This window comes from Crinia signifera, chromosome 6, assembly GCF_055691185.1.
Source record: "Crinia signifera chromosome 6, ASM5569118v1, whole genome shotgun sequence".
NCBI classification, from domain to species: domain Eukaryota; kingdom Metazoa; phylum Chordata; class Amphibia; order Anura; family Myobatrachidae; genus Crinia; species Crinia signifera.
This window is the reverse complement of record NC_139222.1, coordinates 188,859,005-188,884,281: the sequence shown is the minus strand read 5'-3', so window position 1 is coordinate 188,884,281 and position 25,277 is coordinate 188,859,005. Positions and strand designations below refer to the sequence as shown.

At 41.6% G+C, this 25,277-nt stretch overlaps 1 protein-coding gene across 1 annotated transcript; it reads right to left on the bottom strand.

The window, feature by feature from the left end:
- Positions 1-2,979: 2,979 nt before the first annotated feature.
- On the bottom strand, positions 2,980-18,176 carry LOC146007169 (beta-microseminoprotein A1-like). The gene is made up of 4 exons (XM_083145539.1): positions 18,014-18,176; positions 11,772-11,877; positions 4,727-4,826; positions 2,980-3,304 (listed from the first exon to the last, which is right to left on the bottom strand). Exons 1-4 carry the CDS (start codon positions 18,014-18,016, stop codon positions 3,178-3,180), a joined length of 336 nt encoding a protein of 111 aa, XP_083001665.1. The 5' UTR covers positions 18,017-18,176; the 3' UTR covers positions 2,980-3,177.
- Between the last annotated feature and the right edge of the window lie 7,101 nt (positions 18,177-25,277).

Sequence of the window (25,277 nt, the reverse complement as noted above, 5' to 3'; positions counted from 1 at the left end):
GCGGTAAAAGCATTTGACGCTATTGAATGGACATACCTCTGGGCAGCAATGAGATCACTTGGCATAGGTCCCAAATTTATTAAGTGGGTGCAACTATTATACTCAGCACCAAATGCCAGAATGGCTATAAATGGAGGCATTTCACAACCGTTCCCCCTTTATAGAGGGACAAGACAGGGGTGCCCACTGTCCCCCAGTTTGTTTGCCTTGGCAATAGAGCCACTGGCATGGATCCTGCGCGACCATCCGGGAATAAATGGGTTTAGAACAGGTATAAAATCAGATGTAGTGGCATTATATGCCGATAATCTTTTAGTTTTTCTGGCTGATGGTGTTGGATCCATTCCGGTGGTGTTGGGAGAGATAGAGAAGTTCGGCGACCACTCAGGGTTCAGGGTAAACTGGGGGAAATCAAGCATCCTTCCAGTTGGGCCTGGGACCCTGGCTGGTCCTCGGACAGATGTTCCTCTTAAAAATGTAGACACCTTTAAATATTTGGGAATATGGATCTCTCGAGACCCTAAAGAGTATATAAAATTGAACCTAGAGCCATTATATTACTTAAATGGTAAGGTAAAACAATGGGGAAGATTACCACTAACTACAATAGGCAGAGTAAATCTTTTAAAAATGGTAATCCTGCCGAAATTTCTGTATGTGCTACAGCAAGCACCTTGTTATATAAATAACTCCTTTTTCAGAAAAATAAATAGTATTTTCTCCTCTTTTATATGGAAAAATGCGCGTCCTAGAATAAAATTACAAACTTTGATGAGGAAAAGAGGGAATGGTGGCATGTCTCTACCTGACCTCAAATTGTACTACCTATCTGGGCAAATAATATCATTAGTGGGGTGGATGGATGGGGCAACAGATAACGAAGGGATAAAGGATTTAGTATTGCAGAATGGAGGGGGTAATACACCCTTACAAAAATTAGTAAAAGGTCAAGTTTTAAAACGAGATCCCCCATTGGTTACACAGGCAGTGAAAATTTGGGGGGAAGCCCATAAAATAATGAAATTCCAAGCAATAGAGGTGGACCATCCGCTATGGGATGCAAAAGGTTTTAAGGAGCTTAGAGATCTTCAGGTATCCAAGGTATGGAGTCCATATAGGATCACAGCCATGAGTCAACTATATGTGGGTGGAGAATTAAAATCATTTAACCAATTACAAGAGGAATACTCGCTACCCTCATCTTATTTCTATAGATATGTACAATTGAGAGATGCATTAAGTAAACAATTTAAGGGATCACCACCATAATTTAGGGTCTCCCCAATTAAAAAGATATTGACAGAAAGTCTTCGGCTCCAATCTTCTTCATGTATTCCCTTTGCCTCAAGTATAGCTCTGATCTTAAGTATACATCCCTTCTCAAGTAATCACCTGTACCGTCATTTACCATTGTATGAATAAAGTTCCTTTATCTTACCCGATTGCTTCTGTGAACTCTTTCCATTGGTATTCACATACCTTCCAACATGACCCTCTCAAGGAGGCACACAATGCTCTGCTTCTGGACTTAACTCTTAATTTAAGATTTCCATCACCTGTGTCGAAACACTTTTCTTATCAATTGACCTGTTTAAAGCAGGTGATGGCAGTCATACATTAAGTGGGAAGTGCAGGAACAGAGCATGCTGTCCCTCCTGGAAAGTGGCATGTTGGGAGGTATGGTATTCAGCTAATCCCCCTAGGTCACACCTGGGTCCACCAATCCCCAGTTGTGACACCAATTAAGCTCATTGAAATTTTCTAAATGTCTAATTTGGCATTAGGAGTGCCAAATGGTATTATGCACTAGTCCTGATATTTTAACCCTAAAATAAAGATTTACCCTAATGTATATCACCCTCAGTTAGTTGCAAATGGAAAATTAGTAACTTACAGTACACTAACTGGTTTAGTGCGAGTTCTAGTTGGAATGCAATCTGAATTTGCAATGAAAATTTGTGGACAAATCAGCAATTCACACCTAACTGGACTGAGCCCATTACATGTTTCCTGACTTTTTTTTATAGATGCCAATGGACACTTGTTTTCGAAGCATGCTGGCACCTGTAGTTCTCCATGTGCCATTATGCCCTCCCAGGCTTTCTTGGACTAGTAGTCAGCGCCAATTTAACACATGGGCAGCTGCTCTAGGGCTCCACAAGCCTAGGGGCCTTTGAGTAGGGGTTTGCTGGTACCTTCAGAGTTTCTAATGATGCTAGTAGAGATTGCTCCCTGGCTGCTTTGGTTGTGAATTACACAAAATAAGAGCTGCTGGGAAACCATCTCTACCGGCCTGCAACCAAACAGTTACTGGTTTTAAGCATGCTAACTGCTGGATGGCTGAAGTTATGATTTTTTTTGCCTAGGGCCCACAATGCCATTAAGATGGCCCTGCCAGTAGTCTACCTGTTAAGAGCAATAATATTTACATTGTATTTATTAATCCCATACAACTGCCATAGTTCAGCCCAGGGATGGTTATTTTTAGGGAGAGGGGGTCTCCATATTTTGGGGGTCCCCAATTCTAAAGGGTTCCCAGCCTCAGATGGTTGACATTATGGCAGGATGACCTCTCGCTGAATATCTACATGTGGCTGGTTTAGCTTAGTGATGGTTAATGAAAAATAAAGGGGACCAAAGGCAGTTTTCTTACCTCCATTACATTACTGGCATTACTAGGTATTACTAGTCTGGTCTTTGAAGCCTAGGGCTGATATTCATTTGACACTGGTGAACATGAAGCAAGCAATTTCATCTAGTGTAGTGTGTACTCATCATTAGACCATGGGTTCTCAATTAAATGTGTCTAATGTATACACCTGCTGAGTTATTTTAAACCAATGCACTGTGTGGAAGTTTTATATCATCTGTGTTTGCATGGGCTTTGCAAGATAATGATGATAGCATCATCATTATCATCATAATAAAAAACAACTACTAACAAATAATTTGGGGTGTATATTATTTATTTTTGCCATATATTGAATAAATTCTTTATAGTGTTCTAGTATTACAATGTATATGAGCGAATAAAGCAGTAATTAACTCTTCATAGGGCAAACAATGATATTTCTGGGATACATTTTGCAATGTTAAGGAGTGAATCTAAGACTGTGAAAAGCAAATCTGATTTTATTATATATTTTTATTGCAGCTCAAGAAAATCTGTCTTCTGTGTTAAAGGACCATGGCCGTGATTTCACAGGTTTCTTCTGGGTTGTTCTTCTTCCTCACTATGTATCTGCATGCATTCATATCAAGCTCAGATTCACATTCATTTTCATCAAATATTGGAATAGGTATGCTGTTATAGAGAAAATGAAAAGTCACTTCAATATATATTTTTGCCATGCTGTTTGTATGATGGCTTCAACTGCTCAATGTGTCATTCTAATTATAAAGCGCAACGGAATATGGTGCACTATATTTTTATATAACTTAAAATAAATGATGGGTCTGGGCAGGATCACCAGCTATCAGTTGATGTTGTAAAATGTATTCAAATGTAATTGGTCAGTAAGAAGAGGATAAAATATTAGGGGTGTGCAGTGCATCGGTAGAGAAGACACAATTTGGCTCGTTGTGAACTGTAATCTACAGTATGCGAAAGTTCTTGTGAAATGCCAAAGCACAGAACTGTAGTGTCATGTGTAAGTTATAAGGAATGCCATATGCATGTGCTCCCACTACCAACACCATTACATTGAGGACCTTATTCAGGTCCGTTCGTACAGACCCCTTCGTTCGCAAGGGGTCCGATGTTTTGCATTTGCACATGTGCAGGGTCATTTCTGCGCATGTGCAGAGGCAGGGCGTATGCACCCATGGTGAACAAACTCATTCCTCAGTGATGGACGTGGCACCACAAGATATGAAACAATTTCCACACTGGCACACAGGTGTACGCCGGACACACTATGGGCATGGCGAGCAGTTAAGCTTAAAAAAAAAAAAAAAGGATAAAGTTAATAAGCAATACTATTTGAACGGATTCGGTATGAAATCCCGGCGGTCAAAATCCCGATAGGGTCAAAATCCTGAATGGGACAAAATCCCGACAAGGTCAGAATCCCGACAAGATCAAAATACCGACATATAGAATGTACAGGTGAAACAGGCAACATGACTTTGTGTCGACATGTTGCGAGGTCGACATGGGTTTTTTCAGTTTTTTTACCCGAATGTCGACACAGTCGACATGGACACAGTTGGTAGTGAACTGCAGCCCCTCACATTGCTCACAATGCTTCGGGCACAGTGCCTCGCTGCGCTCAGCACACTATTTTATTCTACCACCACGCCCTAGTGGATGGTAGGGCATGAAATACCGCCTGTCGGGTCAAAAAACAGTGAAAACAACCATGTCGACACAAAGTCATGTTGACTGTTTCACCTGTACATTCTATATGTCAGTATTTTGACCTTGTCGGGATTTTAAATGTCGGGATTTTGACCCATTCGGGATTTTGACTGCATCCCATTTGAACAATCGTTTGGTTGGGCAGCGCTTACCTGTTCACTAGGCTGCGAGTATACCCTAGCGAGTATACCCTAGCAAATTGGTCTGAATGAGGCCCATAATTAGCTTGCACACATGAACCCATGGTATAAGGACCACTGTTTTAGAGCCCAATCTACAGCTTTACCTCTGGTCTAATTTTTTTAAATTATTTTATTGCAACGATATGACATTAGTTTCAAATGCAAAAAAAGGTTTAATACATACGTAGAACAGCATTCCAGGCCTGTTTTAGAACAAGAGCAATCCTTACAATCTTCAGTCCACTGTGTGCCTATTTGATGCATTTTTCCATTATAGTTGCAGCCTAAAAGAAATGCAACATATTAAATACACAATATACATAATTAGAGCTAACACTGTGTAAATGGAAAATTAATAAGATAAAAGGTGCCTTCACAAATGTGGTCAGACCACTGTACCGATTAAGTACTCTCTGTTTTTGGGGGCACGCTTTGAAATTAAAACTTAACGTTTATTTATTAGTATTACTTCATTAAAATTAATTTAGACATGACAAGACAGACATACATAAAACATATACAAATTCCTGAGACTCCAATTTGCAGAGTTCTCTATTAATTGTGGGTGAGTGAGTTACAGGTAGAAGATCGACCAATCTAAGTCCAATGATGGTTGGGAGCTACCTTTCTCACACAATTTTTGAGGTACCACAGTATATGGAGTGGACCGCGAATATTTTTTTATATGGTAATATGACTTATTTTACACCAAATTATCACAATAATTTTTTGCTTTTCAGGCCCTTCAAAATTACTTTAGACAGGAAGAGAAGAAGGGGAGAGAGAGAGTTTTTAAGGGGAAGTTTGAGTGGATGGAGAGAAAGGGAGAAGAGAAGAGGAGGTGGAAGAAAAACAAGGGACTTATTTTGGTTCATTCTTTCTGACAAAATCCTTCTTAGATGGACAAAACCATGTGCACTGCAGGGGGGGGGGGCAGATGTAAAATGTGCAGAGAGAATTAGATTTGGGTGAGTTATTTTGTTTCTGTGCAGGGTAAATACTGGCTGCTTTATTTTTACACTGCAATATAGATCTCACTTTGAAGTAAAACCCCACCCAAATCTAATTCTCTCTGCACATGTTACATCTGCCCCACCTGCAGTGCACATGGTTTTGCCCATCTAAGAAGGATTTTGTCAGAAAGAATGAACCAAAATAAGGCCCAAGTTGTGTGTCAGTACACCCCTGCAGTTTGTTTGTGATCATGGTGACTGCTGCTGATTGCTCTATCTGCCTGGCTGAACCAGACTGTGCAATTGAGCGGGTCTTTCCGTGCGACAGTTGCAGATGAGGGTGTGAAATAGTTGGGCTGTTGAATCCCTCTCTGTTAGAGTGGGCGACTCCCTGGTTGGCAGGGCCCTTGCAGGGAAATCTACCCTCAATCACTGAGGTTTTGAGCCCAGAAAGTGTGTAGCTTTAAGAGACAGAATTATTGCCTTGTAGGGTGTCAGTGCACGCTGCTTTCTCCCACTTGCTTTGCAGTATTGGTGGGCGATGAGCGGTGAACCCCACCTTTAAGTGCAATTTAGAAAATTCCCCGTTGCATAGAGAAAGTTAGAAAGTAAATAAAGCAAAATAACAGGTGGAAGTTATGATATATGGAATGTGAAAATATCAAAGGATCAAGGAAATTGTCCTTTAGTTACAGTATTATAGTATACACCTGTATATCAAATTTCCTTTATCATAAATTAATCACTTTTGTTATAATAGTAAGAAGTATTTCCTGTCACTGACTATATTCTTCTCACTAAGAGAAAACAAATATAAATCTCATTCCTTAAATGTGAAAAAATGTCTGTAAGAAATCACTCTAAGTAATATTTGTAGTCTTAGACCAATCAGAGCAGAGAAAAGAAAAAAGAAACAATAAAGCCCTTTTTCCCAAAATAATTGTAGGCAAAAATCTGTGGGGTCGCATTTACAATTGTATCTATTTGTTATTATGTGATCAGTCCCTTAATGGGGGTCTTACCACCACCCGGATAGCTGCCTGCTGCGGTCTAAGGAACAGTCAATCTGCTGCAGAAGTAAAGAGATTTTTCTTAGATCTGGACCTGATTGCAGTGATGGGGAGTCTGGTATCTCCTCAGTAGCTCGAGGTGCAAAAATAGTTGTGGGATAGACAGCTGTTTCGCGGAGGTCCCGCTTCCTCAGTATTCTACTGCTGTCTGACAAGTGCTGGGTTTTATTTGGTCTTCCACCAATGAAAGAGGTGGGTGTGTCATGACGTGAGGTGGGTGTGTTGGTTATACCTGGGTGCTATTTGCTGTTGGCCACTTTTGTTAATCATGTGGACGTTGATCACAATATGTTGGGAAAGGAGGGGTATTTTCTCTAATCCCCTGGGCGTAACGCCGGCGTCTCCGTCCATATAGCGCTAGACCCGGGCAGGAGATTGAACGAGCGCTGTAACTCCTGGTGACCTAATATTGTGTGGGCGGCGCGCTGTCATGACGCACGTTTGTATATGGCGTGTCGCCATGGTAACGCGTTCTGCGCATGGCTCTCTCTGTTTAGGTCTCCTCCGGCTTATGTGCCGTCATGACGTGCGTCTGTATGAGACGCATCGCTATGGCAACGCGTACTTCGCCCGAGCTACTGAGGAGATACCAGACTCCCCATCACTGCAATCAGGTCCAGATCTAAGAAAAATCTCTTTTCTTCTGCAGCAGATTGACTGTTCCTTAGACCGCAGCAGGCAGCTATCCGGGTGGTGGTAAGACCCCCATTAAGGGACTGATCACATAATAACAAATAGATACAATTGTAAATGCGACCCCACAGATTTTTGCCTACAATTATTTTGGGAAAAAGGGCTTTATTGTTTCTTTTTTCTTTTCTCTGCTCTGATTGGTCTAAGACTACAAATATTACTTAGAGTGATTTCTTACAGACATTTTTTCACATTTAAGGAATGAGATTTATATTTGTTTTCTCTTAGTGAGAAGAATATAGTCAGTGACAGGAAATACTTCTTACTATTATAACAAAAGTGATTAATTTATGATAAAGGAAATTTGATATACAGGTGTATACTATAATACTGTAACTAAAGGACAATTTCCTTGATCCTTTGATAGCTCATATTCCATATATCATAACTCTCACCTGTTATTTTGCTTTATTTACTTTCTAACTTTCTCTATGCAACTGGGAATTTTCTAAATTGCACTTAAAGGTGGGGTTCACCGCTCATCGCCCACCAATACTGCAAAGCAAGTGGGAGAAAGCAGCGTGCACTGACACCCTACAAGGCAATAATTCTGTCTCTTAAAGCTACACACTTTCTGGACTCAAAACCTCAGTGATTGAGGGTAGATTTCCCTGCAAGGGCCCTGCCAACCAGGGAGTCGCCCACTCTAACAGAGAGGGATTCAACAGCCCAACTATTTCACACCCTCATCTGCAACTGTCGCACGGAAAGACCCGCTCAATTGCACAGTCTGGTTCAGCCAGGCAGATAGAGCAATCAGCAGCAGTCACCGTGATCACAAACAAACTGCAGGGGTGTACTGACACACAACTTGTTTTTCTTCCACCTCCTCTTCTCTTCTCCCTTTCTCTCCATCCACTCAAACCTCCCCTTAAAAAACTCTCTCTCTCCCCTTCTTCTCTTCCTGTCTAAAGTAATTTTGAAGGGCCTGAAAAGCAAAAAATTATTGTGATAATTTGGTGTAAAATAAGTCATATTACCATATAAACAAATATTCGCGGTCCACTCCATATACTGTGGTACCTCAAAAATTGTGTGAGAAAGGTAGCTCCCAACCATCATTGGACTTAGATTGGTCGATCTTCTACCTGTAACTCACTCACCCACAATTAATAGAGAACTCTGCAAATTGGAGTCTCAGGAATTTGTATATGTTTTATGTATGTCTGTCTTGTCATGTCTTAATTAATTTTAATGAAGTAATAAATAAACGTTAAGTTTTAATTTCAAAGCGTGCCCCCAAAAGTACTTTTTCTTTTTTCTCTTTGCATCAGTTCTTACTCTCAGGGGAGCACCTCCACATCACTCATTAATGCACAAGCATTTTGACATTACAAAATAGTGGATTTTTTATATCACATATATACCTACAAATTTGAACGTGGTACTGGTGCACAGGTTTTTTTCCCAATTTACCTTTCCCCATGTTGAAGCACTGTACCGATTAATCTGCTCGAGCAAAATGCAGATCAGTCAATGCTTCAAGAAGGGTGATTGTTACTTGTGAGGATCCCATAAGAAATTCATAATGTCTTTTTGTATATAAGTCAAGAGTTCTAGAGAGTATATCAACACGAAAACATAAATGGATGCATCTGTATTTTGTATTGTAACTAAAGACATGCAATAATAAGAGGCAGTTTTATCACAATCCGCATCTGAGGATGCAGATGTGATATGAACAATTTTCCCCAATTAATAGTGTTATAATTGAGTACATAAATGATCACATGCAGAGCATGCGAGAAATCCCTGACCCCGTAAATCTGGTTACTACATAACTCAGAGACTTTTATGTGAAAAATACCCTGAGTGTCTGTCTGCTAATACCATTGGGTACCCCCCCCCCCCCATGACCACCCCATCATGCTCATTATACTTACCAGACCCAGGGACTGGTGATCCAGGATTCTGCCCATCAACATAACCTTTGTTCCAGTGCAGTAAAGTGAAAATCAATTTACTGCGACGGGTCACAGTAGCAGCACAGAGATCCGATGACCAGCAGCCCTCACTGGATCACTGGTCTGTGATAGGCAAGTATAATTTATTATTTTTGTAACTTTCTTTAACAGTGATCAGACGGTGGGCCCGATTCAGATCTGTTCGGAGGGCTGCAAATTCACAGCCAATTTGAACATCGATAAGCCGCACGTGCACAATATGCTGTGCACATGCACGGGATACCCTGGTATACGGATGTACAAAGGCTTCCATTTGCTGGCCATATGCTGGGTGTTTGACGGGCAGAGGGCATCCGGGGTGGATCCCTGGCATTTCATGGGCAGGCATGGGGTACACCTGTCTGTTCAGGGAAGACGCATGATGTTGATGCTCGTGCATGACGTAGATGCAGCCTCCTGGGTCACGCTGTGGCTGCGAGCGCTGGGCACAGTAGGATAAATCATTTGATGGTAGGTAACCATCTAATGTTGTCTTCTCTGTGTGGCTGTATGCGAAGGGATGTGTATGCATACAGAGCCCACCTCTGTATGCATACACACTGTGACTAGAGGGCTGATTCAATGTGGGCAGTTCATCCAATTAAGTTCAGTGTCCACAAAATAAATAACACATTTATTTTGTGGGCATTGAACTTTTTTGGATGGACTGCCCGCATAGAACCAGCTCCCTAGTTCCCCAACTCTGCTTGAGAGCCTCTGCTACTTGGAATATAACTGCTTTGGGACACCACCACCTGAGTACTTTGGGTCTGCCTCTTCATCTGGTTTGTGAAATTGTCCAAAAAAATCGGGACACAAGTATCTCTTTACAGCAGAAAAACCCAGTCAGGTTTATGGATACCCAACAATTTCCAACTTTCAGATGCATTGAAATAATCTGTGGATCAGCAATATCTTCAACAGGGGAGCACTATAAGAACAAGCGGGACTCCACCATCAGTATGATTGGTTTTCATTGTCCATTTTAATCTTATTTTTATGCTCACTATTGTATTGTATTTTTAATTTATATACAGGTTGAGTATCCCGTATCCGAATATCCGTTATCCGAATTATTCCGAAAACCATACATTCCAGAAAGTGAAAAAAAATATTTTTTTTTGCTAAAAACTCACTGGGGACATTTGTAACAGCATTACTGAGGACATGATATGCAACTGGCACTATATATGTGCAAGACAATGATTGCTTGGCATTCAAATTCAATATCTGAGATAGTACACAAATTTTGTTTCATGTTTTGAAACCTTGTTTTTTGAAAAAAAAAAATATATTTGTGTGCATTTCATGTGTTTGATGTGTTTATACAGCATAAATGCAAGATACTTCAAAATACATCATTAAAATATTAAAATATTCTAAAATACGGAATAATCCGTTATCCAAAATCCTCCTGGTCCCGAGCATTTTGGATACGGAATACTCAACCCGTATTGATTTTACCTACATGCTATTCATCCTAATATCAAATGAGACTATTATGATACATTAATAAATTCTTATGATATTGTACTACCCAATTGATCATTTTATTTATTAGCGCTCCACCTCCCTTTTTCCCTTGATGTTTCCTACTTGCTGGAAATGGAGAGAGGGAGCTGTGAAGATAGAGATTGGAGGTAGGAGCAGATAGGGACTGGGGGTGTGTTGGAGAGTTTGTGGTTAGCCTAAACTGTCACAGCTCAAAGTGAAAGTACATTGCAGAAGCCGTAATTTTGACTGGCTTTTAGCTAGTAAAAATATTCTTAAATCTATTATTTCATTTATTATGTTGGAACCATCTATAGAGTGGTTTAGCGGATCTTATTGGTTTTATTGCTATCTTTACAGGGGTATGTATGAATGCAATATTCGCACTGAGCTTAGGCAACTAGCAATACACTGCAACATAGAATATATGACAATGAATCATTGTTAGAAAATGGCTTAGAATGAACATTACTGTACTTGCATGCAGTGGGTGATAAGATACTGGGGTAGATTCTTAAGCTTAGAGAAGTGATAAAGTGGTGATAAAGTGGAAGCCAATCCAGAGGTGAAACTACTATTGGTGAAGCAGATGCAACGCACTGGGGCCTTGAGGACTGGGGCTAATTGCTGCCACCCCCTGCTGAGTGGCATATTGGAAACTTGGGTTGATATTATATTATTGCACATGGGCCTACCACTCACAAGTTTTTTAAAGCCCAGTCTGTAACTAAGCAGTTAGGAGCTGATTGGTGGTTATTATCTTCCACTTTATCACTATTTTGGGCCAGATTCTCTAAGCTTCAAAAGTGATAAAATGGAAAGTGATAAACAGCCAGCCAATCAACTCCTGTCTGACATTTTTCAAATACAGTCTGTGACATGGCAGGTAGGAGCTGATTGGCTGGCTGTTTATCACTCTCCATTTTATCACTTTTGAAGCTTAGAGAATCTGGCCCATAATCCCTTAACCAGGATTAATACATCTACCCCATTGCTACTTGTGGTCATACCAGTGTATTAAGAAGACAGAAAGATTTAAAATAAATCTCAAAATATAATTTAAAAAATGTTCCATTTACTTTTAGTTCTTGTCTTGATATCAAAGGACACATAGCTCCGTTCACACTGAGCATTGGAAAGTGCCACTGAGACTGTGAGCACAACACCAAGAGCCAAAATGAGCTTCTGCAAGGAAAGAATATATGGGAAGATGCACATTAATGTCATACATTACAACATAAGACCTCAAATATAATGAAAAGCATTTAAAAAAATAATAATAATAAAAAAAAATATTATATTTACTGTACTGTATGTCTAACATTTAAAATGCCAAATATAGTTGTGTGGGCATTGCAAATAAACCTAAGCAAGCTAAAGTGGTCTGTATTATGTTCTGGTTAATGAAAATGTACTGTTGCACCAGGGACAGACAGGGGATAAAAATCAATCTCAGCATTCTGTTTTTCATGGAAAAAGAGGGCATGATCATGCATGGCGTGCGGAGGTGTGGTCAGCTGTAATGCTGAGGTGTGGCCAGCTGACCACAGTCTAGGAGTTGTATCTGCTCATCCAGACCAGTCCATCGGACCTTTGGGCAATTGGCAGAATGCAATTGCACCTCCTCTATTCTCGGTGACTAATGGACTGGGACATGCCAACAGCTCACAGAGCACTGGTAAGGCCCCATGAATGACAAAAACAGGATGCATTGCTCACGATAGCATAAATATTGCAAAGCCATGCCAGGTTTCCCCAAGGTCATGCCTCTTTTGTGGGCATTTGCGCAGCTTTTCCATGGGGCCAGACCGCAGGTCTTGAATGTTGAGAGGTACATGAATTATTCACTCATTCTGGAGCTTCTAATGCAGTGGTTCCCAACCTGGAGTAATAGTACCCCTGGGGTTCATCTGCAGACCAATTGGGTGTACTTAAAAATAATATTGGTAATGGTGGAAGAAGTCTCCAGGTGATGGAATAAGTCTCCCATTGCCATGGAGACAAACCACATTGCATCACTTCTGGTTCCGTCTGCAGCGTCATCAGCATCTTCTCATGCTTTTGTCTGACCAGCAATCTACTTGGAGCTACTTGCGCTGCCCTCAGACATCAACTACCCTGCGCTGACACAGGTGGAGGAAGCAGCAGCATTAATCCTACAGCATTAGCAGGAGCCCCAGAGACAGTACACAGCCAGCGGCCAGACACAGAGGGAAAAGATTCCTGACCGCACGCTGCTGCTCCGCTGCTCCTTAATATAAGGACAAGCATAAGGACACACACAAGGCTCCCTTCCACTCCACTCATAAGTACTATAGGTACTCATAAATGAAAAGCTTAATCAAGGAGTACAGGAGAGAAAAAAGGTTGGGAACCACTGTTCTAATAAATCATGTTGTGGTTAGTATAGTTTTTTTTCTACAAATTTGAGGTGAAATATAGTACAAAATAAATTCCAATACTTCAGTTATGTTTTTTCTATGCCATTCTGGACTATAATTGCAAATGCATCATTTTGCATAAATTATAGTCTATAAATATAGCTGGAATGCCAATATTGTCAACTCTGCATTGTGGTTGTGGAGTAATAAGGTATGGGAGAATTTCCATACAGAGCAGATCTGATCAGAAATACAACAGGCAAATGTAAGCATTCCACAGAACAGCTGAAGTTATTTATGTTGATCTGTAGCTCAGTAGGATATTACATGTGTGATTACACCTATGTTGCTTGAAATCCAATCCAACTAAACAAAAAAGAAATAATGATTGTCTAGTCTATGTACAATTGTCGGGTCAATGTACTGTATCAAGCAATGATGACCCATTTTCCATCAATACTACACCTTTATGTACATGTATTGTTGTGTGTGTACAGTATATATATATATATATATATATATATATACAAACACAGGGGGCCCAGCACTCACTACAACAAACTAACTCACCTTAACATTCAAATAATCAATAAACTATTATTTATTGATTATTATCAATTATTGATTATTTGAATGTTAAGGTAAGTTAGTTTGTTGTAGTGAGTGCTGGGCCCCCTGTGTTTGTATTTACTAGAGTGTGTGGTCACAGGCCACCGCACCCCACCCTGGGATGTGGGTGCTGTTTGCACCCCATTCCTAGGAATGGCGAGTGTGTTGGTACTTCTGTATCTATATATATATATATATATATATATATATATATATATATATACACACACACACACACAATATATATATTTATCCATATCATTTAGCACATTTTAGCGACATACCCAATGGTCATATATTGCTATTTAATGACCTCTAAGTTATAGATGTGCATCTCCGCCTGACCATCTTTTACGGTTTTGGTTCTAATTCGAAGGAACACTGTGAATAACATTAGGGGGGAAATTTACTAAGAATACAAATACAAAAAATCGTATTCTTAATACAAATCAATACGACTGCATACGGCTGTTTCAGCCGTATGCAAAGTTGTGTTCCGGAGGGGAATTTACAAAGCAGTCAAATACGACTGCTTTGTAACCCTCCAATGGCGTAATGAGTTGTATTAGTGGCCGTATATACGGCCGCTAATACGAATTCGTGCAGGCAGTCTGCACGGATCAGTCAGATCCGTGCAGGCTGCAGTGTTTAAAAAAAAATAGAAAAAAAAAATAAATTAAAAAAACGGCGTGGGGTCCCCCCAACAGCTGTAACTAGCAACGGGCTGAAAGATCTGGGGCTGGCAATAAAACAAATCAGGAAACCCTACAAATAGGGGTTACCCGATTTTTTTAAAAACAGCCCCAGCCTCCAGGTCCGGTTCCCAAAATATGGGGGACAAAATAGGGGTCCCCCGTATTTTAAGAACCAGCCCCAGGCCAAAGCAGCCACACCCAGGGGACACTTATTATATAAGGTCCCGCGGCCAAAGCATTCAGCCCTCTGACCAGTCAGCCTGGCCTGGGGGAGTGGGGACCCCCCCATTAAAGTGGTCCCCCCCTCCAGGACTTACCTGACCAGGCTGAAGCCTGGTGCTGTCCTTGATGCCCCTGGGCGGTGGTCATCGAGCTGATTCAGTGTAAAAAAAGAGAATAAACTATTGTTTAATACTATGGAACTATGAGTCCCAGCAAGCCTCCCCCGCAAGCTGGGACTTGTAGTTCCACAGTATGAAAAATAGTCAAAAAAATACACACTGACACATGAAAAATAAAACTTTAATACATCCAAAGCCCACACATACTGATACTTACCTATCTTGAGCCCGTCGGTAGGTCCCTGGGTCCGGGGCTCCATGGTCCAGTGCCTTGGTTCCTGGGTCCGGGGCTGCAGAGTCCGGGGTCCTTGTTTCCGGGGCTCCAGGGCTGAAGAGTCCGGGGTCCAGGATTCGAAGAAATCCATATGGGGACCTGTGGAAGGAAATCCTACTCACCAGGTCCTCAGGCGAAGATCCCGTCTTCTTCTCTCCACCGCAGTCCAAGTCGCGCATCACCCCGCTCGGACTGAGTAGAGACGCAGAGATGTTTCATCTTCCGCGCCTCTTCTCCGAATGATTCTATCGGCCGCCTAGTGGCCAATCAGGAGCCGAGAAAGTTGTCTCCTGATTGGCTAGGCGGCCAATAGAATCATTCGGAGGAGAGGTGTGAAAGATGAAACATCTCTGCATCTCTCCTCAGTCCGTGACAGGTGACCGCCGGGTGATGCGCGACTTGGTGAGTAGGATTTCCTTCCACTGGTCTCGTACGAAAATACGATTTTTTCCCACTACATTTTCTTAGTAAATTTCCCCCTAGTCCTCCATGTGGAATCAGAGCCTGGTGTAAAAATCTAGGCCAGGACTCGGATTTAATGCATATCCCCATGAGTGGTTCAGAGTTAATTTAATTCAAACTGCTCATCTCTACTATAAACAGGGGATGATTAAAGGTGCCCTAGGCTAATCCCCATGTAGCCCCTTGTAATGCTGCTAAACACATATATGGGCGATATTTAATCCAGGATTCTGACTGTCGGAATTCCTCGTCAAATGGAATTCCGGGCCGTTTTTGCTCCCCTTGACAGATACTCGACAGGCGGAATTCAATGTTCTGCATGACGACTATCAAAAAGTGGGTGTGTTGGCGAAAATGGCCGTGAATTTGGCAATCCACGTGGTTTATGACAAAACAGATCCGACTTGTTTCCGACTGTCGGAAATTACAGCCTTGAATAGGCAGCGGATGCTATTTCCCCTGTATGGTCTGTTTGGTACAGCGATGTTTCCAACCTTCTATTATTAATGCAAATGTGAACATCCTGATGTCCTGGAGCTTATTTTGCAATGCCTCCATTGACCCCGTCCAAAATAACAGGACATCATCAATGTATTAAAGATAACGTTGAATACATGATGCTGTTAGTGGGTTAGTGAAGAACAGATCTTTCTCTACTAAGCTGTTTGCTTGGAGTGATGGTCTACTTAGTATATATATATATATATATATATATATATATACGGTGGGTGCGGCCTGGCACTCCCTCCTCCCAAACTCTGGTACCCCGGTGCCCTCTGAACAATATGGATATGCTGGGTAAGAAATCAAACAGCGGCACTCCGAGGATGGTTTTCAAAGCAGTGTTATTAAGATGGACACCAACAGGTTAATCTAACGTTTCGGGACTCGCAGGTCCCTTTGTCAAGGTGCTAGTGTATCAAACAAATAACCTATTTGTTATTTGTTTGATACACTAGCACCTTGACAAAGGGACCTGCAAGTCCCGAAACGTTGGATTAACCTGTTGGTGTCCATCTTAATAACACTGCTTTGAAAACCATCCTGGGAGTGCCGCTGTTTGATTTCTTACCCAGCATATATATATATATATATATATATATATATATATATTTAGTGGATTGGCGTCGGCACTCCACTCCTTTGGTAAGTATAACCTGGGTGCCTTCCTGTATGCAGAAGCGTAAATAAGTTCAGGGGGATGGCGGCACTCACAGCATAGGTCAATAAACTCACAGAGACAGCAGTTTGCTTAACGTTTCAATTCGTGTAAAACGAATTGAAACGTTAAGCAAACTGCTGTCTCTGTGAGTTTATTGACCTATGCTGTGAGTGCCGCCATCCTCCTGAACTTATATATATATATCTGTCGTCTTCGGGTCAGCACTCCACATATGAATAAATGAACTCACCCTGGTGCCTTCCCAGGTAGGGAAAAAACTCCACCAACAATATACAGGGTTTTCGGGCGGCACTCTACGGTTTTTTCTGAGAAATCAAACACCTGGACACAGGTACGTTCAGTTCAACATTTCAATCCTTTCGGATTTTTATCAAGAACACAATACTATATATATACAGAATTTGTCCGGCAATCCCAACTCTCTGTGAATCTCTGCCCGGGTGCCTTCCCTGATGGACTCTCCACCAATACAGCATAGAAGAAGAAGCAGGCATCACTCCGGGTCTTTAGGTGAAAAAACGTAAATCTTTACTTGTGTACGGTCTATGCCGTTTTGGGATTACGCCCTTCGTCAGGACCAACACAACAATAGAATATGTTGGTATTATATAACAATCCATATATATTAGTATTTTTTCATTACTAGGTGGCCCATGCAAAAATTTTGCATGCGAATGGGCCAAAAGTAAATTTTTTAACGTTTAATATAAATTAACAATTTAGAAGTGGAGAACTTAAGTTTTAAAAGGGTACCTCATTTATCGATTTTGGCTAAATATGAAGGGAGAAAAAGGGATCGTCACCAAAAATCACCTTGAAGAAAAGTAGAAACAACATAAGGTTGTGTTGGTCCTGACGAAGGGAGTAATCCCGAAATGGCGTAGACCTCGATGAAACCTGTGTGGTTTTAATTCCTTGTGAAAGACCACAGAGTGCCGCCTATGACGAATGTATATATAGGCTTCTTCTATAATAGCCACGTTTGAACGTGCAAATTAGGTCTGCCCAAACTTTGATGACACCAGGTCTTACAGGGGAACAAGGCACCAACTGAGACTGAAGAGTGGATAAGAGGATTAACTGACTAAAACTAAGATGCCAGATACCAAACTAAAGTACAGGGGAAAAAAATAACAGATTATGAAGGGCACATCTGCAGAATAAATGTAACTTCAACGCATATCCAGAAACAAATAAAGATGTGCGGTTACACGTGACCTACGACACAATCACAAATCAAAATCCCAAGAAGAAAACAGCAGCCTAGTCACAGAACACAATGAATGACAAAGTCACAGAACACAATACAAACAAGGTATTTACACACAATGCAGCAATAATTGCAATGTGCGGCAAAGCCGCCGCACTCACGGTACCATGAAAGCTGGAAACAGACACCAGAGGATCCAAGGTAATCTGGAACAAGGTCGGGAGAAACTGGAACCCAAACGGTATCCACTGGAGCAGAAAACACAGGAGGCCGGAGAACAGGCTACAAGAAGCTATTACCAGCACAGAAAGCTCCTTAAATGTGGGAGTCCACCAACTACTGCAGCAATTGCCTGATTGAGTAAGTAAAGGCAAATGCTAGCTGCAGCAGCCAAACTCTCCTCCTGTTAACCCCACATCTGGCCGACTCCTGACAATTATAATGTGTCTAACTTTTGGTATACACTCTAGTAGTACATCAATGTAAGGATTAAATAATGGTCTTTTACATGAACTAATAAAAAGCAATACCTACAATATAACTGTTTAACTGTTATATTGCTTTTGGCACTCAAAAGAAGTATAACCTGTTTTACTTTTTTAAACAACACTGATATCTCCATTTGTAGTGTTAAAAAAAAGAAGAAAAAAACTTAAATGATGTCATCCGGAATTACACCATTTATCTGAGCAGCTACACTTCTTACTGAATTTCATAACATAATTATTATTGTTTAATTATAATGGCGTGGCCATTAATTGCTACATGCTGTCTAATAAACTGTTTAAAGAAGTTGAGATTGTCAGAGGATATGTGAGAAAATATGCAGATAAGTAATTGTAAATAGAACTATGGCGTAGTTAAAGTACACAGTACAATTACCGGGCGCAATAAGACACACGCTCCCACAAAAAGTATGTGCTCCACAACTACATTGCATCGCATGGTGCTTTAGCCCATTGCATGATTTTTGTACTAGATGCAATGCAATCTAGTTAAAAATGAAAGTGCCTATCGCACAGTGTATGGGCACCTTAAGATTGTAAGATTTAAGTAAGGATATGTAACCCCCCCTCCCTTTCTAACCTTAGCTTTCCTTTTTTATTTCTCTGATTTATACCTGAATGTTTTCAGTGTATCATTTTCTGTATATTGTTGAATTCCAAATATTATGTTTGGCAAAGAATTTGATGGATAATTTAATTCTATGATTGTTTTCATTCACTATTTACAATTCTATTAATCTGTTAAGTGTGAAAAATGGTTCTGTACCTCTTGTATTGAAAATCTTAAAAATAATAAAAATACCTAGATAAGTGTAAATGTCATGTGGTATATTTTAGGCTCAGTGCTTCAAGTTTCTGGCATTCTAATAAATAGTTCAAGTAGCAATGCTCCTATTGACTTTATAATAACATTTACATTTTTTAAATGCTTGCAGGCATAACAATTTCCCCATTTCGGCATAAGTACACGCATATGATATAAAAGAACCAATAAAAAAAAAAAATCTGAATTACAGACCACTGACAGGACCTATTTGGGCTGCTCATTTTGCTAGAACAAATGTGTATTAATATTTTATTAAAACTTGTAAAATATTGGACTCACCATTTTTGTGGAGCTGTTCTTGAAGGTGTAAATCCCTCTGCATTTACAATGCACCATTTTATACTGTGTTAGTGATGCTGATTAATTGCTTGTCATACCGTATGTTTACCAATAGGATTAAGAAACATTGAAATGTTCTATTCCCTTAAGCAATTTGCTAGAGCAGGGTATATGTTACATATGGGTGTGCACATTCAGGTATTAATTTGTACTAAGTATGGGAACTTTAGTTAGAGGTTGTGGTTCATAATGAAATTAGGACAGAATTGCAAAATAGTAAATAAGAAAAGTTTCAAAACCTCAAACAGGTGTGTCTCTGCAGTGCTAATCTTCACCAACGTGGGCTCAGGTTTAACAAGTAATCTCACATTACTAACCACAAACAAAAGCAATGTTTTCTCTTCACATAGTTCTTTATCTGTAATTAAATATTTCAATGAAATACGTCAACCTTATTCTCTTAATCCATGTTGTAGGGGATGATTATTAACAGTTATTATACATCCTTACATAGTATAAAGCAAAGTCACGTTGGGCTATCTGTCTGAACACGATAACCTTGCAAACCACTAGACGTATACAGTATTTCTGACCTTTTCATGATATGTGCTGTAGTTACCACGGTAGATTTATCTACTGTATATTCATTTTTTCCATAAACCCTATGGGCGCCAAGCAATATGAGGTTTTTGACACCAGATAACAGCTCCCTGGCCATGTTGCCATGCCCCGCACAGTGTGTACTTAATGCCGTCCACCCACAGAGTCTGAATACACTGGGCATAATACAGGTTCCCGACTTGCTTACCTCCTCCCACCGCAGTCCCTAGAGGACAGACCAAGCCTTGTGTGACTGTCATACACACACTGATAGCAGCACAGCGCAACACCATGCAGGGGTCCATGGAACCCTTCACACCGACTGTGCCTTCACAGCAGCCCAGCAGACTAGCTGCACTGCTGTGCCAGGGAACAACCAACCACCACACTCCCCGTAGCCTCACAGCGGGACTGACATCGGACCGGCACACCAGCTGCACCGCTGCGCAAGGGGACCGGGTACCCTTCACCCTATCCGTAGCCTTAAAGCGGGACAGGAGCACACACTGTGCACAACCGGACGCTTGACATGCAACAATGCCCTGATGGATGACGCACAAGCAGTTCTGACCGCCGCCAGTGCAACACACTGCAGCTGCCCCACGATTTCCAACTCAGCCAGACCCTGATGAATGGGACCTCTTAAAAGGTGAGGGAGATGCATGTGGAGTATGGATGGGTTGCTAGTTATTTATATACAGATGGGGCAGGTCCCATCTTGGCAGGGGATGGCGATGGCGACGCCAGCCGCCATCGCCATATCGATAGCGAGAAGGGGACGGTGCTTACAGCTGCTCCTACGGGTCCCCGCCGGCTTGTCGGCGGTAACCCGGGGTCCCCGCCGCCTGCCCGCACCCCCCCCAACCCTGTCCGTCTCCCTGAGGCGGAGATGGACAGGGTTCCCGTCGCCCCGCCGACGGAAATTGAGATGCGCTTGCGCGTGAGACGCACGCGCGTCTCAGTTTGATGGCTGGCAAAGCTGCTGGCGGATCGCCAGCGGGGACGTTCTGGCGATTCGCCAGCCAGGAAGAGGCATGCACCATCTGTACCACACATCAGAGCCAGCCCTAATCAACTTGAAGCTCTAGGTAACATTTTGTCTGGTGTCCTCTAGTCCTGTTTACTGTTAATATTCTGGATTAGTGAACCCTGGTTACTGAGTTACCCGGGGTGTGCTGATGCCTTGAGTCTTGCTCTCTACAACAAATACCTGTCATCACATTAGCTGGCGGTGCAGAGTTAAACACATTGCCAAACTCATTACCACCTTAGCTGGGGGACATATGGACAGTCTGTCCACTTGTTAATATCTGCCCCTGACCTAGGCACCATGACTCATCAGTATATACCTGCCCGGCCAGCTCTGGATCCTATGGCCCCTAATTGCTCCTTGCCCTACCCTGCAGGCATGGGGAAAACACAACGTACTCCGGCTGCGGCCCAACTGGAGAAATTTGCTAGACAGTCTCACTCAAATACTGGGACTTCGGACTCTAGCGCTGCTTCCCAACCCCCATCGCCTTAAAACCCCTCTGCCCCATCTCAGGAGGTTACAAATGAGGCACTTCAGAAAGTGCTTGAAGCTGTGACATCCAGCGAGGCCAGGCTGGCTGACAAAATTGGCCAAGTGCAAGCTGACTTATCTATTATTCATCAAGACTTGCAAAGAGTCAGAGAACGTGTGGGTGAGGTCGAAACTCGTATGTCTACCTGGAAGATAAAATCTCACCTCTGGGTCGACAAGGTGATGGGCTTAAGCAATAAAGTATTGGCTATTCAGAAGAAGTTACTTGATATGGACGGTCGATTGAGGAGAAGTAACATTCGCTTCGTAGGCCTCCCAGAGAAAGAATAAGGCCCCCATCCTGAATCATTTGTGGAAAAATGGCTCTGAGACACTTTCAGGGCAGATGCCTTCTCGCCCTTCTTCTCTGTTGAACGAGCACATAGAGTCCCCCTGAGTCCACTACCTCCAGGAGCACCACCCCACACTCGAATAGCCAAACTCCTGCACTACAGGGACAGGGATGCAGTTCTAAAACTCACCCGCACCAAAGGCCCACTAATGTGGAATGGACAGAGGATTTCGGTGTTCCCAGATTTCGCAGTGGAAGTCCAGAAGAACCGTGCACAGTATCTACAGGTCAAGCGACGCCTGAGAGACCTTAACATTCCATATTCCATGTTATTCCCCTCCAAGCTCCGAGTAATCGTTGATGGTGAAGCCATGTTCTTCTCAACTCCACGGGAAGCTACTGTATGGTTGGACACTGCAAAACCAGCTAAAAGAGCCCTATAATCAGATCCCTGATTACTCGAGTGGTCTAAGTATTACCTGTTTGTTGTATAGTAACAAGAGAATACCTTTTGATCCGTCCACTCACACTATGAACTGGCTGCCATAATGTTTTGCTAGCATGTTTCTGAGCGTATAGATATAGAGCGGGTATAGCCAGCGACTTGTTTTAGTCACTGTATTCTTTGCCCTACTTGGTTATTTTGAATACTTCATTGTAACACTTAGTTAATCGGGATAGTTTAAGTTTAGGGAAAAAGTATGTCGAAGTTCCGTGGGACATGCAGGGAGAGGGTGCGTGGGGTTTGTTTTATCACTTTTAAGTTTTATTTGCTTTTTTATGCTCCATTTATACTTGATAGTTGTTCTCGCAGCCTGTGTTATAACTCTTATTGCTCTCTGTGCAGGTGGGGTGCGACTCTGCCTGGTGGGTGCTCACCCCTACACCTACAAGTCCCACTGTGTGTTCGTGTTGCATGCGTGCAGCATGGGATTCGTATATTTTTGCTCTTAACATCAGATGGCTCCTAGCACAGTCACATTCACCTCCTGGAATGTGCGAGGAATGAATGACAAAATCAAAAGAACCCTGGTTCTAAAACAGATACAGAAATACAGTATAAATCAGACATAGTTTGCTTGATGGAGACGCATGTGGTGGGAGCCAAAATATTGTCACTTAAAAGACCCTGGGTTGGATGGTCCTACCACTCCACACACACATCCTCCTCCAGAGGTGTATCCATACTTATCCGCAAAACTATTCCTTTCAGCGCAGAACAAGTTAAAGTGGATAATTGGGGTCGCTATGTATTCCTTAAATGCACAATACATTCAAGGCCCCTAATACTATTAGCAGTTTATATACCGCCACCATACTCAGCAGATGTCCTTAAGCATGCTGTTGAATTTATTGCTCTATTTCCTGACATATCGATAGTCAGCATGGGCGACTACAACAATGTTTTAAATCCCAGCTTAGATCATCACCGTTTGCCACAACTAAGTAACAGAACAGGCCATAAACAATTTGGGGCTATGCTGGACAGCCTGGAGTCAAGCAGTTTTCCTGTTTTTCTTCCACACACTCTACTTTCTCCAGAATTGACTTGGCACTGGTGTCAATGGATATTATACCCAGTATACAATCTATACAATATGACCCAAGGGGAATATCAGATCATTCCCCCTTGACTATGGTGCTGCAGGTGGATGGGGATAGAGGCTAGGTATTCTGGAGACTAAATCAATTCTGGCTTACTCGTATGGGCCCAGGGGACGATTTGATTGGTCAGTGGACAGAATTCTTAGAAATAAATACAGGAGCGGCATCTGTAGCGGTACTTTGGGACACCTTTAAATCATATATCAGAGGTTCCTTGCTACAAAAGGTGAATACCCTTAAAAAATCTTATAAACAAACTGAGTTAGAACTGGAAACCTCTTGTAGACAATTAGAATTACTATATTTGGAAAATGGATTAGAGTCCACCAAAAAATTCTGGCAGATGGCCCAAAAATCATGGTTGGAGTTTCTTACAGATAAAGCCAAGCATAGATTATTATTTTCTAAAATTTCTCAATATGCGTTCTGGCAGCTACATGGCTAGACTGGCGAATGCAGACACGACAAACAATACTATATGTATGTAAAAGGGTCACCTTAAGTACCCTAACACAGGAAGTGATGTTACCACTCCCTGTGATCCCAGAATGGTTACCAAATATGCCTTAATAGATAGCCACCACATTAGTAAAATATGAGGGAACATGCTAGATTGCTAGGTAATCCCATCTAGTGTGGTCAGCAATAATCAGTACCAATGACCGATGTGTAATACCTGAAAGACGCTAGTATTGCCAGACCAGAAGCGCATCATGCGTTCCATCTTGTCTGGCGGAAGTGACCTACGCATTCCACACACCATAGCCGCCGGACCGGAAGAGTCCAATACACTCCAGCGGTCTTGGTTTGGCTATCCCATCATTATCACAACTAACTATATATATAGCTGCAGCTGCCATTTCAATCATATTGGATCTTCCTACCGTAAGCTTCCAAGCGGCATATACCATAAATTGTGATTATACATCTATCCAAACAGCTTTATTTGGAATTTACTAACCATCCTTACTCAAATTACTATATGTGCTTGCCTATATAACTGTTGGTACGGTAAATTCAACAAATTGCCTTCCTTTTAATTATAGCAGGGACGCCGGCTTTATTAGTTATTTTGAGTGTCTATTTTAATATGTAATTCCATTGCATGTTTCTGTGACTATACTTATGTCTATTATATAAATACTATAAAACTTTAAGAGAGTCTTGCATCATTATTGTTAAAGTGGACTGCAATGGGACTGTGATAATTCCATTGTAATCGTTAGCACTGTGACCTACTTTTAATCTTCATATTTCTGTTTTTTACAAGCTGGCTGCTTGGTGTCACATGCGGCTTTTCTTTTTCACAAACTATTTTTTTCTAATATAGCGCCAGAGGTCCGGTGTGACTTGTTAAAACCACTCCCATCACACTATGTATGGGTGGAATAGCCCATGGTAAAAATAGGGTCCCAACATATCTGTCAGTTCCACATATTTTTCATTCCATACACGAGTGGACCAGGTAACGCAGCCATGTTGGGCACACTAGGAAGATTTTACTGAGGAAAATACAGAAATACAAACATACAGCACAAATGGAAAAACTGACATGTGTATTGGGATAGATCAGTATGTATCAGAATATAAGGGAAGAACATAACACAGTGGCAAAAAGCCATTAATGAAGCAGTAGCCCAAATTATAACAGTACAGTATGAGATGATATGGGGAGGGAGAGGTTTGAACTGTAACAATAAAGTTATAGGCGACAGGGAGGGCACAAATGCACTGCCCAGCAATACACTGACCACAATA

What these genes read in the sequence shown, in the direction of transcription:
- LOC146007169 (XM_083145539.1), bottom strand. An exon ending in TATCAAGACAAGAACTAAAA is followed by an intron (nt 4,827 to 11,771) that starts GTAAATGGAACA and finishes CATTTCTTTTAG; the next exon opens with GCTGCAACTATAATGGAAAA. An exon ending in GGCCTGGAATGCTGTTCTAC is followed by an intron (nt 3,305 to 4,726) that starts GTATGTATTAAA and finishes TCTCTATAACAG; the next exon opens with CATACCTATTCCAATATTTG.